This window comes from Micropterus salmoides, unplaced genomic scaffold (assembly GCF_014851395.1).
Source record: "Micropterus salmoides isolate LMB-PRFRI ecotype aquatic unplaced genomic scaffold, ASM1485139v1 Ms_hic_scaffold_22, whole genome shotgun sequence".
NCBI classification, from domain to species: domain Eukaryota; kingdom Metazoa; phylum Chordata; class Actinopteri; order Centrarchiformes; family Centrarchidae; genus Micropterus; species Micropterus salmoides.
Window position 1 is genome coordinate 23,564,026 of NW_024041373.1, and position 19,223 is coordinate 23,583,248.

The 19,223-nt window shown below is 39.2% G+C and overlaps 1 protein-coding gene across 8 annotated transcripts; it reads right to left on the reverse strand.

The window, feature by feature from the left end:
• Window positions 1–641: 641 nt before the first annotated feature.
• On the reverse strand, window positions 642–19,206 carry arhgef33 (Rho guanine nucleotide exchange factor (GEF) 33). Of its 8 annotated transcripts, none has more exons than XM_038737907.1 (18): window positions 19,133–19,206; window positions 16,020–16,271; window positions 14,363–14,406; window positions 12,134–12,292; window positions 11,297–11,418; window positions 10,727–10,872; window positions 10,482–10,604; window positions 9,479–9,605; window positions 8,475–8,607; window positions 6,147–6,254; window positions 5,597–5,689; window positions 5,098–5,285; window positions 4,940–5,029; window positions 4,613–4,791; window positions 3,404–3,960; window positions 3,087–3,311; window positions 2,624–2,766; window positions 642–1,777 (listed from the first exon to the last, which is right to left on the reverse strand). In XM_038737907.1, the coding sequence occupies exons 2-18, from the start codon at window positions 16,069–16,071 to the stop codon at window positions 1,648–1,650; spliced, it is 2,619 nt and encodes an 872-aa protein (XP_038593835.1). In that variant the 5' UTR covers window positions 16,072–16,271; window positions 19,133–19,206; the 3' UTR covers window positions 642–1,647. The 8 variants fall into 8 exon arrangements, with proteins under 8 accessions (XP_038593835.1, XP_038593839.1, XP_038593836.1 ...); XM_038737911.1 differs by having other exon boundaries at window positions 3,404–3,864; window positions 5,137–5,285; window positions 12,134–12,298; XM_038737908.1 differs by having other exon boundaries at window positions 5,137–5,285; window positions 12,134–12,298.
• Between the last annotated feature and the right edge of the window lie 17 nt (window positions 19,207–19,223).

Genomic DNA, 19,223 nt, shown 5'->3' on the forward strand with positions numbered 1-19,223 from the left:
CACTTGAATAGAATAGACAGACGTGTGCTTTTCGTACTATAAAACAATCCACTAAAAAGAGGGCTGAACACATTGATTAAGTTTGATAGAAAACAAGAACATAATATTGATCTCAATCTGAATCCAGGTCCAGTAAAGTTCATCCAGTTGCAGAGCAACTTTTCCAGTCAAACCTGCCTCATCTACAGGCAAGAAAAGCTTTAAGAGCGTTTTTTATGTGGCTAGTTGAGGCTTGTGACCCTTTAATTAAGCAATGTCCTTTGTCATTTTTTCTTATCTCAAGATTATTTCATTTGAGTGAGGAAGAGGTGAAACCTATCAGGATTTCATAAAAATAAAACCATCTTTTTATTTTAATTTGAGCTAACCGGTTCTTGTCTTCACATGGCAGAAGTTGGCATCTTGTACAAGGACCGAACAGTTCATCCTAGTGAAGACTGTGCAGCCTGCTGAAGTGAGTAAGTGTAAATGTTTGTGTCATGTCACTTTAATGAGCTCAGAATGATAAGAACCTATTTATAACAACATGTACAGTATATCCAAGTCATCCAGCATATAAACAATGATAGTCCCTTTTTAAAGTCGTGTCATATTTTGATAACCCAGTGATTAAAGGAAAAGGAAACAGCGGAGCAGCAAAATTTATGTTCACAATTGGCTTTATTGAACGTTCTTAATGTCTCTTGATTGACACATTGTCACATTCATCTCTTAACAAAACAGTTCTGTTCAATGCATAGAAATAATTGTCACAGATTTAAACAAAATGCTTAAACATATAAACCTACACAAATAACAGTTTAATGTTTGCTCTCCTGAGTAAATGCACAATGTAATAATTTCTGGTTATACGCTTAAGACATTAAGCTGACAGAAAGCTGGACCAGAGTGAAACCCATTTAAAGAGTGTCAGAGCCTGCTGGGTTGGTGAAAAATCATAAATTCCAATAATGAAAGACAAAGAGAGGAATGCCTGCCAATTAAAAAGAGGCTGTATGTTATGTTTGCACAGATTAGAAAATTGGGATGTAAAGAAACACCTTTCTAAAAAGACAAAAGGGAAAAGATGTGAGTTAGTTATCTTATTTTTTTATTTATTTTTTTATAAACTGAAGAACAAGAAGAATTATTTACAGTATGGGGAATCGATAATGTCAAACTATGTCATCTAGTGGTCAGGTTTGTAACCACATTTTCATTGACAAAAAAGTTGAATTTGCTACTTAAAGGTACAGTTTGTAATTCCTTCCTGGCCACATGCTCTAAACAAATAAAAGGCAGCATTTCACCTCCTCCACCCCCTCAACCAGGCTACTCTAAGGCTTATTTCTAATAACATGTAGAGCTTATCTTTATAATAATGAAGTTAAAGGATTGCCAAAATAACGGTGAACATGAGCAAACATTTTTCATCTAAACATCTTTCAAATACAAATCACATTTACACTTGGAAATGATCAGAGGACATGTTGCTTTGCTAAATGGCTTATACCTGTACAGCATTTATATAGAAGTTGTAAATGTAAAAAAAACAAAGCAACCACATGTTGCACTTCTTCAGTTTGTGTGAACGTTTAAACATGCGTGTAGTACACTTTATATCTTGATCAGTCTGTGACAGTGTTTGTGTGTGTGATAAAGTAGTATTCATACAGCTGTGCCACGGTTTATCTCCAGATGTACCAGTTTGGGAGTTTTCCCCGGTGATTCATGTTCACCATTGTTTTGGTTTTCTGGTGTTTTCTCACCTCCCTTCTCTTTCTTCTCATCACCGCCCCTGTGAGAAAGAAAGAGCAAGGGTAAATTTGATTCTTCCATGTCAGAGTGGTAATATTTTGAAAGGTATTTCAAAAAATTGCATCATTCTCCTTAAACTTTGATGCAAAAAGCTTTTAAAGGCAAAACTTTTGTCTGTTGTTTACTGACATATCTGAGGTGCTTTTCTTTCAATCCTTCCCTCTTCTCACTATCTCTGGTGTCATTTACACTGGGGACGCTGGGGACATGTCCCCACCACAAAATCAGTCATTTCAAGGCCATTGAAAGCCATTTCAAGTCTGATTTTGTCCCTATCACTTTTTGGAAGCATTTGCTAAAAATGTTTTGAAAAATACCTTGCACCAAGAAACGTTAACTAACAAAGAGAACGGTTTAGGTTTGCACAAAAAGAAAGCATGCAATGCAATGTAAATATAGAAGAAACAAATGTGAAATGTCCAAAAAAAGACAAGTTGCTGATTACTGCATTATTTTCTGTAATATTTTTATATTAATGAATCAGCTGAATACTTCTTTATATAAATACATTTCCACCATTAATTGGAGCAGAAAATGTCGCCAGAATGCAGGAAATTAAGTGTTTAATGCTCAAAATGTTCTGGGGGAGGACCTCCAGATCCCCCACTCATATATTTCAGCATTTCATATTCATATTCATATTTCTTGTGTTAAAAATCTTCTCATCTTGTTTTTAACCATCGTCAAGTCTCGTGACACACTTGTATCTTAACACCCCTAATTTGAGCCTTTATGTCCCCATCACTTTTCAACACAAAGTGACACCCTTGGCAGCAAACAGTATCAAGCAATTTGTTGTGTTTCCATGTGACATTGTCCTTCTTACTTCTTCCTGAAGAGTTTCTTGAATGAGCTCCTGAATCCTCCCTTTTCCTGCTTCCGACTCCTCTCACTGAAGGGTGTGTGGTTATTCTCCTCTGCCCCGCCCCTCCACTTTGACTCGTCACCCCACGATGGGAACCCGGAGTCCTGGTGGGGTTGATAATATTACATTTACTTCAGTTATGGTTTAATTACATTAGGTATCAAGGGCATAGCTTGATTATAAATGTTGGTGTTGCGGTTAAACAAAGTAGAAATGGATTTGTCTGCCTGTTAATTAAGTAATGCCTGTTTTCTTGTTGAGATGATCAGCAGTTTTATGGTATGCCAAGGTGTCCTTGAACAAGATACTAAATCCCTACCACTCGGGGTCAAAAGAGTGTCAGAAACTGATAAACATGTTGATTGGTACAGACAGATTTCATGTAAAGACATATTCGTTTGTTCACATATTTGCTGAAACTCACAATGCTGAGCAGACCATGATGATCGTCACTCTGTTTGTCAGTATCCACTCTGTTCCCCAGGGGGCTGTGGACCTTCCGGGATGGCGTGGGACACCCTTTGCTGCCCTTACTGCCCTGGCGCTCCAGCTTGGCATGACTGCCTAGTCCTGCCCTAGTGAGGGGGTCTGATAGAGGACCACCATCCAGGCCACTCACTGTGTTGTCCATCTGCAGGCCGTTCAGTGACTAGACGGTAGAGAAGTAATAGTACGTGTTGATTTTTTTGAACATTTTTTGAGTATCTTTCTCTTTATTTATATAAGCACAAACAACCTCACCTTGCTTTTACGCTGGCTGGCCTGAAGGGGGCGATGCTGATTGTGACGCATCATTACAGCTTCATCCGGAGACACGCACCCTCGGTTGGGCAGTCTGCTGTAACCATTCCCCTGGCTTCCACTGTTGCCAAAGATGTCGCGAGTTGTCGACACATTCGCTGCCATTGTGTGATGTGAAGCTGAGGGGGCTTTGGGGCACTTCACGAAGGCAATGTCGATAGATGAATCTGAAGAGGCAGAGGAGCAGCGGTCGAACATGGGGACATCATGAAAGGAGCCTCCGTCCTCTTCATATAGGCTCTCCATCCCTGGGGGATCCGGAGGGAGAAGAAACTCTCCAAGAGCATCGGCCAGAGCAGAGCCCGGTTGAACATGACGGAAGTCTGCGGGTCTGGAGGGAAGATGACGCTGGCACGACATGGTCCTCTCAGATGCCTCACTCTCTGGGATACTGCCAAGACCTGAAAGCCAAAGGTTGGTTGACTGGTTGACTGGTGGGGCTATTGTCCCAAAAGCATTTAAGTGACATGGGTTGCACGTCTGTTTCTGCCGAATCCCTACATAGGATACACAAAGTGACATCATGAAAAAACAACAAATAGTTGCAAACTGGGCTACAAAGCCTACAGACAGATAGATACCTGGGGGCCAAGATGCGGAGTGTACCAAGTCTTGTTGACCCAAAATATTGTGAGACCTGTGTCCTGGACTTGAGGGATTGACTATTCAAGTCAGGTTTTTAACATTTGCCAAATAATGTCTGATTTCCCTAGAGGTTAGACTTTGGCATGACACTAGCCAGACCTTCCTTTCCAGTGGTTGAGCAGAGTTAAACCCCTGTGTTGGCAAGCAGTCACCCTGCTGTGTCCTTGAGCAAGATACTTCATGAATACCAGCTCCAGGTGTGCTACTCAGAAGGGTTCAATATGCTTGAAGTTTCATCTGAACACATCTTCAAATAAATGTGGTCCTGTTCCAGATAACTACACTCTATTGCGGGTCTAAACGCAATGAATCTTACAAATAGGGACAAAAATATACACTCTCGGACAGTCTCGTACTCGATTGTACATAATAAAAATGCTGGAAGTAGCTGTGTCAAGAACGAAAAAGGAGAGCTGGTCAGATTGTGAGTTTCAGAAAGTTACATTGGTCTAATGTCTAATCAGAAACCACAGAAAGTGGCAATAAGCTTCTGTGACAACAGACCTGTTGGTTTGTGGTTCCGTGAGTCCAGGTCCGGGCTGAAGAACTGGAGCTGGGAGGGCCACTCTGTGTCGTAACAATGAGTTTCGGGATCCTGGTCCCGATCCCAGTCCTGGAAACGATGAGACTGGATCTGCTCCAGGAGACGCTGCTTGTTCCGCCTCACCTGGTTAGCATGTTCTCTGTGAGGGATAGACGGCTCATCAACCCTATTTCCGGCGGCAGCAAGCAACTTTTTACAGGAAAAAGCGCTGATAAACCCTTTGGATGCTCCCTCCTTAGCAACAAATAACATATAAGGGAGAGAGTTAAGAATGTATAAATACTCACAGCATGGTACTGCTGCAAGGGTACGGTGAGCCAATATTGTTAGCTTGAATCCCACTTTCCACTGTCTTTAACAGCTGTTTCATGTTAGACCTGCAGTGCAGAACACTGCTTTAGCTTAATTTGTCAGGTTCAAACAGTGAGAATATGTGTTGGTGTACCTCTTAAGCATGTGTGTAATGCTGAATGGTAATCCTGACCTCTTCACCTCCTTGCGGTTGTGCAGCAAAAGCTCCTGGTTGTGCTGGAGGAGGCTGTGGTACTGAGCTGTGAAGGACCTGAACTGCTGGATGCACACCAGCAGCAGGAAGTAGTCCGGGTGCTCTGCATCTGTCTGCCTCAACAGCCCCTGCACACACACACACAGATATATTAACTTATATATTTTCACACATCTTTAAGCAGATACTGTCTTCAAAGTCATGAGCATCAATTAGATATTTAGCATATCTTTCGGTTTCCAGTGTGTGATCATGTATTTTTCTTTATGTATCATCTCAATGTTTAAAATTAGCTTTTTATTTTGTTCTTTTTCTCTATATGTATGTAATGTGCTATTTTAACTTTGAGTTTGAATTGACAGTGTGTTGCATTTTAAAGTTAGGTCCTTTAAATGTAAATCATGATCTACACTGCTTAAAGTGTGTGTGTTAATCTCACCTGTAGCAGCAGCAGATATTCAGGGATCCTCTGAACCGGCTGAAGGAGCAGAGTGTAGAGGGAGGGTTTGGATTCGTCACCCGTTATGTCACTCTGATAGAAGCCCAATGCGGCCAATCAGAGCCAAAGGGCAACACAGGTCGACCAATCAGGATGGAAGAAAATAACCACTTAGTACAGCAATGTGATTTTATTCAAATGAAAGGTCTGTAAATATTATACTCAAAGAGGGCTGGAATTTACTTTTTGTGGCTACTAGATATTTAAGTTACCAGCCAGTCAAACATTTCTGAGAACATACAAGACTCATCAGACTAGTTTTTAGAATTGCAGGGATGCTGGTGTTCTCTGCCATTAGTCGCAATAAGTCTTAGAATATTTTATGTTTCATATTGTACCATAAGCTTTGACATGTTATGTCTTTTCCTGCCTGCCCTGTCTTGCTACTATCTCTAATGCTATACACATGTCATGTCATATCACAGGCTGTCACGTCACGTCGCTTCCTGTCCTGATGTCTCCTGCACTGTCCCCATCCCTTTTGTGTTACCTCCTGGAAGGCAGAAGATTTCACAGAGCTGGAGGAAAGCATGGTGACGACTGACAGACAGTCCGGAAGCTCCTTCAGGTAGGACACATAAAAGTCCAAGAAATCACTCTGCAGGGAGACAGAGAGAGATCCTGTCTGTGTTTGCATGTACGTGTTCATGCACCATCCACGCACACTTTCTACTTTCTCCTCCCTTCATTGTCAGTCTGGTGAGACTGATTAGACTGTAGACAGCAGATCATGATGCCCGTGTGTGGATAGAAAAACAGTTTAATGTAAGCTTCCAGCTGTCATTCAAGTTAACTATTTAAAATTTTGCTGATTTAAAACAATTCACTCATTTGTTTTATGATATTTGTGTTCTGCTGAGGTGAGATATTTTCAGAAACCTCACTGGAAGTTTCAGGGCTCCCTCAAATTCCCATTAAATATAAGCACATACAACAACCTAAACAAATAAAAGACCTATGAAATGAAAATCAAGGAAAAAAACTATTTCAAAAAACAGTATAATTACATATTTTGACATAATAGAATGTTTTAAAAATATAAAGCTTGTAATTTGATGATTCCTGTAATTCTTTTTATTTCTTTTCTGCTATTTTTCTCCCTCAAGCTCAATGCAGGAGGGCTCATAATACATTGTGAATCTGCATATATATTTTCTAAATAGGCAGGTGTTTCTACCAATTACTGCATTTCCCACCATTCACTGTAATGAGTCTATTCTATTAAAGCCAATTATACATTCGCTTTGTATTGTATTATACTCCAGCAGTGTATTGCGTCTGCTTTAGGCTTTCAGCTGATGTTTGGATGCCACTAGCACCTTTCTATATGTTACAACACAATATAACCTTGTTTTTTACTTTCGGTAAAAGATTTTTGATACTTTAAATCCATATGTCCCTGGAGCATTTAGATTTTTACACTACTGACATTATTGTGGCAAATTGAATTCCTAATGTTGTCTGGCTGGAGGTCCCCTGAAAAGAGGGGGGAAAGGAAGTCCTGAAGTGCACTCACAGGTTTTCACAGAAATAAAATGTTTTATATATACAAAAATCACCATTTAGTATAAAATGCCTGTAGGGGTTCAAGTCTTTCTGAGAATTTTAATTTTGTCACATAAGGACTAGTATTCTTATTTTGCCATCAGTTATTTTGCACACTGATTACTAGAATCATTCTTGTCTTTGTACTATATCTGTATTCCAGCTCTCAACATGGCTCTACTGGAATTTGACATTTTATTTCATGTCCGTCATGGCTGCCAAAGCGATTCAGAGTCATTATAATTGGCCAGTCACAAGACCGAACCTTTTGACCCTTCCATATTAACTAGACTGGAACAGCAGTGAGCATTGTGAATGTCAAGTTTTTGATTTAGAAGCAAGTAAACTTGAGGTCCAGATCCTTTGTATAATATAGTTGTTAAAGTCGCCACAGGAATACCAGATACATCAACAATGTGCTGATTCAATTCTGTGGTCATTTTAGAGGCTGTGGTTTGTGGTGGTGGTGGTGTATTGAACAGCATTATACAAAAAACATTTCTTTAACATATTTTCCACAGTGGCCAAACACAAAAAAAGGGCACAGAAGTGAAATGATCTGTTGCAAATGCAGGGATAGCGTGGTCACACACGGGCTGTATTTTTCAGTCAAGCTTTTTGCTTTTTAAAAAGGGGGGGAAATGCATCTGTAACACTTATTGCCAACAGGTGACACAGGTGTCAAGATTTTAGAGGTATTTATTTTGTTTAGCAGTAGATGGTGCATATTGACATGTCTTCATAAATATCAGCAGAAAACAATCGTCTGGTGAAATGCTTCCCTATTATGTGTTAATAATGTACACACAGTTTGGAGACTTAACACCAAAATGAACAGCTGAATATTGTTTGATGAATCCAATGTCAGGTTTAAAAAAAAAAAAAAGAGAATAACTATTCCAGTATAGTTTGATACTGATGCAACTGCTAATGTGATTAAAGCTTGCGGTTTTCCTTACTGCAGGCCAATACGGCGCCTGTATGCAGACACCAGAGCAGCAACCCAAGCTAGCACAAGTATCTTTATGGACTATCCAAAGCAACTGAACTTGGTTGAAGATCATTGTTAGTATTTCAGGATTTCTAATATCATCAACCAAGTCCAGTTGCCCTTGATTTTAACCTTTGGATAACTATGACCTGGAGGACTGAGAACCTTCACAGACATCTTTATGGACTACTGTCTGTGGGTCAAAAGTAATTGCTACTTTTTGACCTCACATTGTTCAAACAATTCTAACATTCAAACTCAAATTCTGTGTTTGTTGTTTACCTCTTTGCTGGTGAGCCTCATAAACACATCCCCCATGATGCCTTGCCACTGGCTCTTGAGCACACGTTCCTGGAGAGTATGGAGGAGCTCAAGGTGCTGCTGGATCAGAAACCTGAGAGAGCTGGGAAATGGACTAAAGACGGCGAGAAAGAGAGAAGAGGAGAGGATAGAAATCAATTGCAGAGACTACTTGAATGAAATAAGTTCTCTTACAGAATAATTACATAAAAACTGACTTGTGAAAATTATTTTTAAGGCATGTGTGTTTTTGGAGACAAATTTTGTCATGTTGAAGAGACGACTTAAAAAGGATGCATTTTCAGCTTCCAGAAACGGCTCATATACAGAAGTTATTGTAAACAACCTTCATCTTTGTACTTTTATATAATATACTAAACTTCCTGGTAATTATTGTACCATCTTGCGTGACAGACATCTGGCAGCAGACAAATGAGGTTAAAACAAATGCAATAATTTACAAATCCCATTGGACCTGCTTCAGAATTTGCACCTTTTCATTGGTGCTGTTTGTCACTGGAAACATGTGTGCTGAAATAAACACTGATTACATTAGCAAGCTATGTAGAGTCTTTTAAAAGAGTGTCCTCTCTGTCTCCCTGGTGTTTATAACCTGCTTTTATTTGATTAGTTTATTTCCTGCCCCCCCCAACCCACCCATCCCTACCATAAACTCTTAATTTAGGTCAGTAGCCCGGCTGGAATGAATTCTGAGTGTAGATCTGTGTGTGAGTAAGAGAGCAATGAGAGTCTGTGTAGATCTTTTCAATATGAGATAAGGTTGGTGATGTTTGAATAATTCTGCGTTTCCATTGGTTGTGTGTGCAACTTCTTAAATGTAGTGTTTAAATAAGACCTTTCTACAGAGACAAAGTTTAAATCTTTTCTCCTTATTAAACAACCTCCTTAGTCATTATTATTTAATTTCATTATTGTCTTTTAATGATGTCCATAAAAGATTTCAGTTTGTGTGTTCACAGACTTACCGTTTGTCTTTGGGAGTGAGCGCTTCTGATCCATTGAAAGAGATGTTAGCTTTCAGTAACAGAGATAAGTGGGACACATAAACTCGCTCTGACTCCAGCAGCTCCAGAGCAACTCTCTGTCTCTTATCTGCACACACACACACAAACAGAAACACAATATATGTTTAAACTATGTTGAGTTATATATACAGTAAGTAGTCTATGAGGGGTTTTGTGATATGGGCTTTCGACTACGTCATCTGTGTTGACCAAAACTATATTTTTTGCCATATGTAAATAATGATGACATTTTGGGAAATACACTTATTCTCTTTCTTGCCGAGAATTAGATGAGAAGATCGATTCAAAATCTGTCCGTTCAATTTGAAGCTCAAGCAAGGAGACAGTTAGCATTGCTTAGCATAAAGACTGGAAACAGGGGGAAACAGCTAGCCTGGCACTATCAAAAGAGAATAGGTTCACCTACCAGCAGCTCTAAAGCTCACTAAATAACAAATCATATCTTGTGTGTTTAATCCGTACAAAAACCAAATGGCAGTTTGTGGTTTTACGGGGTAATATTTCTTGACAGAGCGTTGTGACTTCCTGTAGCCTCCTCTGGAAGTTCACAACTCCAAGAACAAGATAATGTGTTAATTAGTTAACTTTACAGGCACTACAAGATGGATAGTGTTAGCTTTGAACAGAGCCAGTCTAGCTGTATCCCCGTTTCCAGTCTTTATGCTAAGTTAGGCTAACTGTCTGGGTTTGCTGTAGCCTTACATTTAATGGACAGATAAGGAGGATATTGTTCTTCTCGTCTAACTCTTGGCAAGACAGTGAAAAGGAGTATTTCTTAAATGTAGAACTATTTATTTTAATGAATGGGCATGTATTGTGTGTTGTGGCCTTAGTGAGCAAACTATTAAGTATTAGCAGCAGTTAGCACTCCTAGTGGTTCTAGTGATAATAGAAGTGCAGCAGCAGTATCATTATTAGTTGCATTAATAAATATACTTCTTACTGTTTTCAGTCGTGCTGTTGGGTGTCTCTGTGTCATCTCTGCTGTTCTTCCTCTCTCCCCATGCTGGAAATTTGGATGGACAACCTCTCTGCTGCTGCTGAACCTCATGATCAGAGGTGGAGGCTGCAAGACACACAAATGTGAAATGACTCTTATAGGTCTGTCATATATTTTTCTGCACTTCACCTTCTTCACACACGTACACAGTGTGCAGACATGAATGATACATACACATATTGACTCACTCTGTGTGGATGTGGTGCTCCTCTGTGGTGACCCGCTATGTGGCAGACTAGAAAAGAAGTGTTGAATAACACCAAGGTCTGACTGACTGGGCACACAGATGTGTTCATCCCCTGATGCCGTTAGCACATCTGCCTTGGAGCTCTCTCTGCATTTGAACCGATCAGCAGCAGAAGGAGAAGGAAAAGATGATAAAAACAACTTATTTGCCAAGTCACACAACACAGTTTTTGCATCCCTGCCAATAAGTATTTGTTTGGGGAGCAATTTTACAGTCTTGGCCTTGCCCAACTGCACTTTAATGGCATTAGTAGACGCTCTAGAGCTGAGATAACAGGTAAAAATGCAAATAAGTTAGAAGAATGCAAAATGTGTACATTAAATATAATTTAAATGTATTTTTGTGGATGAAACAAATGTGTGTATCTACAGTGGCGATACATCGACCATTGTGTCCCTGAGCAAGACATGTAACCCCTAGTTGTAAAGTTACCCCTAGTTATAAAATCTTCAGCTAAATTACTAATTATTATTACCACAGTACATCCTTATTATGTATGTTTCAGCCCTACCTTTGTGAAACAGAGAGGATATCTTTGGTGTTTTCTGTCTGCAACAGTTCTATCCTCTTCTGCACCTCTCTCTGTCTGCTGGATACATCCTTTATGTGGAAAAACACCACATTCAGCTCCTCCTGCAAGCAGATTATACCAAGGAACTGCATTAGTGTAACTGCTGTAAACTGATAAGAGTTTGCATTTTACAGTGTGAGCCGCCGGGTCAGATTTAGAGAGAAATCTGCTGGATAGCTTTAGGGCACAAATCAAGAACAGGGCATTTTTCTTCCAGGGCAGCTAGAGCCAATGCTTTTATAGTTTTGTGATGTCAGATGGTGGAATAAATTACTAAAGCAGATAGGAAAATCACTTCCAACATGGGAAACGTTTTAAGTAAAATACATATTTATTAAGAATTGGTGGGATTTATAGGAAATAGCTTCTAAATGTCACTAAAACTACAAAATACAGCTGCTATCACATAGTTTGCCAGTTGTATGCACCTTTTGTGGTGTGGTAATCATGCTAAATATTATACAGCTTACACATTTCTTATACTGCGGGCATGTGCATGTATGTCCAACTCTAACAACCTTCCATTCAATGCCACATATATAGCCATCATAAAAAATATACCACATGCCTGAAATATCTAAAAATGTGTGTGCAGATGCAGCATGTGAAAGTCAAAAAAACGTGTCTGAAAAAGTAGCCTTTCTGTCTAAATGACATTAGTTTTCACTTTCAGTCAGATGTTCGAAATTACGTTACAGCAGTCTCATCACCACACCAAGAAAAGACTGTGTGTAAGTTTGTGCGTGTGTGTTTTTAACTGTGTGGCGTTCTCCGCACCTTGAAAGTGTTGAGTGAGTTCTTGAGACTCATTATCTTATCATCCACATCAGTCTGATGGGCCTGGAGCTTCTCCTCCAGACCGTGATCCCGCTGACGCAGCTCGCACAACTCCGTCAGGGCAGTATGGAGCCCCTCGCGCAGCTCGGCCACCAGGCCCTGCAGCTGCGGCACAAGAAGCAATGGAATTCATCTATTCAGCAGCATGTTTTGGGCAAGTTGACTGCTTCAAATGAAATTTAATTCTTTACTCTCTTTTAGCACTTTATGATTTCATTATTATATTATTCTACTGGAAGTAGTTTTTATTATTCTTTAACATCCTCTTTTCTTTCCAGTCTTTTAGGTCTATAAATCTTGCTTTTCCATCAGTTATTGCAGTTTTGTTGCATCTTCTTTTGTGGAGTCTTTTAGAATTCGCTTTCAACAGCCTATACCTGAATTTACTTTCCTCTACCCTTCATGATCTTTAATTCTTACATTCTGTACAGAATCCTGCTTTTTTTTTAATAAATCTCATTTTCTCATCGTTTCTTAATAATATCACGTAAGTAATGGATTCTTTATCCGCCTCCTCTTTTCTCTGCAGTTAGTCTTAGTTTTCATTATAGCTGATTGAATTTATTCAGCAGGGATAACTGAATCAGCTCATGGGAACATAGCATGGGCTGAAGCAACTCTTACTTGTCCAATCTTTTCATCGCTCTCTTGTTTGCTCTCTCTCCCTCAGTCATGTGAAAAACATCAGGCAGCAGCCTGAATGGAGCATCTGTCCTGTGTGCCTTCTGCTTTTCTTCCTTTCTGATGTTATCAATGCTTGTCAGTGCTACTGTACGCCTTTACACGTGGTGGTGGTGGTGGTGGGGGTCTAAAGATGCTCTACAGGATGAGTTCCTCATGGATTTCATTGTTCAATTGCAAGTTAAGATAATGTTGCGGTTGGTTCCCTTGAATAAGTAAAATAATTTAAATGCTAAAATGTTTAGATTTTAATAAAGACAAAGTGAGTAATAAGTCAACTTTACTAGCCTCGTGTGACCCATTCAGAACTTAATTTGAAAACAATAATATTAAATTTTGGGCAGATTTTGTGAGTTATGAGATATGATAACAAAACTAAAACTAAAAGCCCCAAAAATAAGCTCAAACAATTATCAACACTCATTACACCATCTTAACATAAAGGCATAATGAGTCATTTAAAGTTGGCCCTGGCTCAAGAGCGAGCAAGCAAGAGCAGCTCGGTCAAACAGACACACAGACCTGAAGCTCTTTATTTATCCGTAACACAGACAGAGAGCAGAGGAGAGAGACCGCACTGTAACCTGGTCACTACATTTTCCTGATCTCACACACTGCCCAAAGGTTGCCACCCAGAAATGCAACCAAACACAGCGAAATACACACCACATGCACTATGATTAGAGGAGCTTGGACATTTTTGGGCATTTTCTCTGTAACACTGCTAACTCAAGCTGAGTTAGTGCCATTTGTAGCTTTTTGTTATATAAAGTGACTCTTGTGACACTCTTGGAAGCTCAACCCTATTTCTTTCACTAATAGAAATTGTCAGTCTGAGAAAATGCCACATATTCATTTTTGGTAAGACACATCACTGTCTCCTCTGTCAGAGAATTGAGTTGGCAACAGATATTATTTTGTCTGTAGGTTGCTTGTTTGCAATTCTTGCTGTGGTAGAATTTTCTCATGGTGGTCAGTGTTGAAAGATATCCAAGTTAATTTGTCCTGTCAAACATAAATCACATATGTAAAGAAGCATGTGTGTCCAAACTTCAAAGCAGTGGCTGTTGAACTGCAGAGTAGCATTTCTACTCTTCTATCCAAGAATGTCAGAAGAGAATTAAACTCCAGACAGCATCTCACATGATGAGATTGACATTTGACCTTTCTGTGACTTGACCCTAATCTTTTCTTGAGATCATGATATCACATGTCATATGGTCACAACTTTGTAAAAGAAAATGCCAGCAGGTAAATGCTACTACCTGCTAGCAGCAGGTGAATAGCAGTTCAAGAGCAAAGTGAGTTTCGCAAAAGCAGTCCCCACAAAATGTTTCAAATGTAAGAAAAGAGAGAGAAAATATTACTGGACTCCTCTGTTCAAAGTGTGCGGTACCAGCTGTATCAGAGTTGGTTAATGACATAATGACTGAGCCATTACACCATAAGGTTACTTTTGTTGTGTGGAAAAGAAGAGTTCTCGATTACCTGAGCAATTTCTAGGTTTGCCTCCTCCACATTTTCTTCTTTTTCTAAAATAAAAAGCAAAACACAACAATAAACTTAGTTAGGTATTCACTTTAGTGAAAATGTTGATTGATTACACAATATAATTACTATATTAATAAACAGACATGGTAGCCCATCAGGGTGGGCCATTCATACCTTGGATAATAATATGTTATGCAAACATAAAACTGACAGAGACATGTAATTGAGAAATGTTATGTAATTTGACATTGACGTTTGCTTAAATGTCAGCAAAATACTATAGACTGTGAACCTTACTGTTGTCGCCACAAAGACCTTATTCATTAAATTTTAGTAATCTATTTAATGACTTATTTATCTATTTCTAAAATCCAACCTGTTGGCTCATGTTATAAAATGCAGTGTAAAGGCTAGTTAACACTGTTGATGCAATGGACTCAGAGCTTTTAAACTCACAGGAAAACCTTTCCCAGACTCCTGGTCCATAAACCTTCTCAGTTCAAGGAACACAACCAAAATGACTTTGAACCATATGAATCATTAGACACAAATCTAAACATATTCTTTATGGAGTGACCAATATTATAGTGAGATGTTAATATCATAATATCTGCACTGAACGATCTTGTCAACCACAAGACGAAAAGGTGTTTAAATCCATTTTATCTATATTTATAGAGTGAATTCATGTTTTTCGAGGTAATCATTGTTGGTTCACATTTCCATCAAAACAGAAGAAGAATAAATCTAAGGAGGGTGAGTATCTGCGTGCAATTTGTTAAAAGGTGAAAACAGTACAGGGTTCATAACAAATATTTTATACCACAGAAGTCAAGATTAGAGCAGTGCTCACGTGCCAGTCCTTCTCAGAAGAGAGTAACTATACTCAAGAACAAGCATCATTTTTCTTTCCTTTCACTCCTGTCTCATTTTTCACTCATTTGTCATCATTCCTGTGACTTGTGGTAACTTTAAGTCTACAAGTCTCATAATAATTGTAAGTGGAGCAGCTGCCGAAAGTGTCTCCAATGGAATGACATATTTATTTCTAGTGATTTCTAGTTACTACATTTTGACTGAATTCTTTTTATGTTTACAAAATTACTTGGCTGCTGGAGGAAAGTGCTGCACAAGGAAATTCAGATTCTTGATGGATTTTTTTTTTTATAAATGCAGCACATTTTGGGACAATTTGCTGGTTGTATAAAAGCACAATACGTTTCTTTGTTGTGGAAATGATGAGGCTGCTGCCAACATTGCTGAGGGTCATCTGGAATACATACTTGCCAATTATGCATGATAATACATGTAAGAACCCGCATGATGCCATGTACCACATATGTAACACTTCTTGACTGTGAAAGAGCAAAAGAAGGAATATACAGTGTCTAACACTGGAGTTTCTATCCGCAGGATATACAGTATGACAAATGTCCTCACAGCTTGGCTTTGTGCTATTGGCCTCAGTTGTTACAGGCCAGAAAAAGCTGGAGGAGAGATATCAACATTACAACTTACTATACCAGACTGACCTTAAACTTAAAGACAAAAATGAGGAAGCATTACCATTCCCAAACCTGAACCCTTATCTCCAAGAGCATCTGTTCAAAAGTTACAGAATAACAGAGTCAAAGTTTTTTGACACCTGTTTTACCTTCTGACACTTCCTCCGTCTTGTCTTGTGTATCTGGTTTACCATTCTCCATGTTTAGGTATCCTGTCCGGTCTGGTCCAATCTATCGTCTGGTGCTGTAGTCCAGCTCACGATGACTTCAGTCCGCTCCTCTGCGTTGTTCTTTTCCTGTGAACAGCCCTATCCTTTGCTGTGATCCCTCACTTTCTCTCCTCCATAGCATGTGAGTCCTATGATTTTCCATTTGCACAAAAAGGCCCTTGTCTTCAGAGACTAGAGGGACAGAAGGCAAGATCAGGAGGAGAGAGAAATTTGGTCGTCATACTGCCAAATACTGTAACTAACTCAGCTCATTAGATTTAAGGAGGGGTGACTGGTTGTTAATGATGATGATAAACAGGGCACCACTGATCAGTGTAAGCTTGCAATGGAAAAGCCAGTTATTGCAGTGGGTAAAAGTTGATTGTAGTCCCCTGCCAGTCCAAAACGTGTCAGTATAAGTACGTAATAATTGCTGCAGTGTCAAGTCTGTGTAGATGCAAAGAGCTGCACAATGTCACCAACATTATCATTCATTTGGAGGTGTGTCTACAGAGACAAAACATTTTGGTCCAATATTCACTCTCTTTTTAGCTCTGTTTTTGGTCTCCACCAACTCCTGAGAATAAATATCTGGGTTTTTGCTAAATGCTTCACTGTGTTCACCAGCTAGTTGCTACTGTTTCTGCCTGCTGGTGGGTGCTGGGCAGGCAGCGTACAGTGGGAAGAGTTTATCAGAAAGGTTTCTTCAAAACAGATTCCTGCTATGATAGGAAATGATGTTGATGAGAGCCGTGAGAGTGAACCAAAATAGTGACGTTGTGGGCTGTAAAATGAAAACAATGAGGTGAAAGATGGTATAAAACTCTGTAGAGTTCAGTAGTAGAGTGATTATTCCCTGTGGGTTCATTACTACAAGTGACCACTTTCAGATTACAAATTATCATCAGGCCCATTGCCAATAAAAAAATATTTATAAGAGCAGCTTTAAATGATAAGCTGCTCCACCAAAAATCCATTGTTTAGTAGGCTATTAAATACTAGTCAACCCTTGTAGATTTGAAAGACAACAGCAGCTGTACTATGCTTGAATTCAAGTCAGTTAAAATTGTTTCCAATGATGACCAATGAGTTTTCCCTTAGAACATTAAGGTAAACCACTCATGCGGCTTAATCCATTTCAATACAAACTTTTGCCAAAATACAACTAGTCATGGTTATAGTTGCTCCTCAAGTTGGTACAGAAGACTGCAAATTCAGCTGTCAGTCAGACTAAGAGTGAGGTGAAGAACTGGGCTGATATACTACTGAGTCTTGATTAGTGGAATGCAGATCAGGTGTGCAGGTGGAGAGCCAGGGCCAGAGTGGGAAGCCACGCCCAAAAAGGCACACAGACAACACAGAGAGACACAAGGGATTGGGAAGAGAACTGCAGAATCTAAAGGACATCCCATTAGGAAGAGTTTCTCCTCAACCAACACCATATAGTGCCACCATATAGTCCATATAGTTTTAGGACAGAAAAGCAGGTCATGGTTGTTCACTCAGACCTGTTGTGTAGGGAATTTCTTAAAAACTAACATCCTTATCAGTTCGACAGTTCGAAAGATAGATGTTGCCCTCGTGTGTATGCATGTGTTAGCCTGATCAATTTCACATCCTCTTGCCTCATGGCTGACAGAAGCCTGTGTTTTTCTCTCTGACCATGTCGGTAATGCGCGGTTTCGGAAGTCTATCTGTTTGTTCCTGCCTGTCTGTCTCTTTTCATATCTACAGTATGTTTCTTTTTTCTCGGTGGAGACAATAAAGCCCGGAGACAAGACAAACAGCTGAGCGGCTCCTCATTTCAACAACAAACCTGTGTTTGAAGGTTACATCATTCCCACACATCATCTGATTCGGTGGTTACATGTGAATGTGAGCTTAAGAGAATGAACTATCCATTGCTCTTTGCACAAAAAACAAAAACAAAACTTGTCTTATTCACCATAAATTAAATGGGATTTAGAGAAAAAGTTATTTTGATGATTTTCTTATGAAAATAAATTAGTTTTCAGTGTCATGTAACTAAACCATGAGTTCAAAACAGTTATTGTTGTTGTACAAGTCTTTTACCATATCCATAACTCCATAACTCAATGGAGTATGCTGCCTCTTTATTTCAGATAGAGGAGGAAAGAGCTGTATAAGGTTAATCCTACTCTTTCTTATTTGCCTGGAGAAACCATGCCTCAGACTGTCCAGTCTGTTGTGCAAGGCGACAATAACTCTGGCCTTTTCTTATGTAGACCTGCCCATATGCACTACATCTGTTTTCCTAACACAGAAGTTACAGCATGAAATAGGAACACTTTTGTCAGACAGTTATAATAAGTAAGCCGTTGTGTCCTGGATTCTTGATCTGAGTCTAATATGATTAGATAGAAAACAGGAACCATGAGGTTCACGATGGTAGAAAGGTCAACTCTTTTCTTTTCTTTTTCACAGCTGAAGACAGTGCCTTAGTGTAACATTTCTGCATCTCTATAAACAAGATGGGCATATATTAAAAATATTACCTTTCCATTCAATGCAATTTACACAAACTCAGAATTTACCATAAATCATTCATCCTCAGCACTGCTCTATTGAATATAGTTTATTTCTGTCTACCATTCTTATTATTGATTTTATATGTATATTGTCTGCTACGTAGAAGAAGAAAGTTACAAACTCATTTTCACTCTACAACTTGTTGACAAATAAATCTACCTTGTACCCTGTATAAAGTTGCCAGGGCACTGCAACTGGATAAAATCCTGCAACCACCTGAGGACCCATTCTATTTTGTTTTTTTTATTGTCCCTTAGTGGTGCAAATTACCAAACAAATTTTCAATTTATTAAATTACTAATTTGTAGATGCCAGACAGTCCGGACCTTCGGGGACCCCTATGGGCCTGGAGCCCTGGGGTAGTTGGCCACTTCTCGAATCAACTGTCTGACAACAATTAAAACCTTTTTTGTTATTATCTGGTCACTCATCATACTTTGTTCAATATTATACTAATCTGACAATTAACCATCAATTTTTGTTCACATTATGTTTTTACTTACACTTTCAGTTTGTTTTTGCACCTGCAGTCAGGACCATAGACTTTGGTCAGGAACTGGGATAAGATGCTTCCCTTTAGCGTCATACTTCCGG

What these genes read in the sequence shown, in the direction of transcription:
- arhgef33 (XM_038737905.1), bottom strand. Translation starts at nt 16,071, where the DNA reads ATGGAGAATGGTAAACCAGATACACAAGACAAGACGGAGGAAGTGTCA. An exon ending in CTCACTCCCAAAGACAAACG is followed by an intron (nt 8,608 to 9,478) that starts GTAAGTCTGTGA and finishes CGCCGTCTTTAG; the next exon opens with TCCATTTCCCAGCTCTCTCA. An exon ending in ATCATGGTCTGCTCAGCATT is followed by an intron (nt 2,767 to 3,086) that starts GTGAGTTTCAGC and finishes CAACCCCACCAG; the next exon opens with GACTCCGGGTTCCCATCGTG.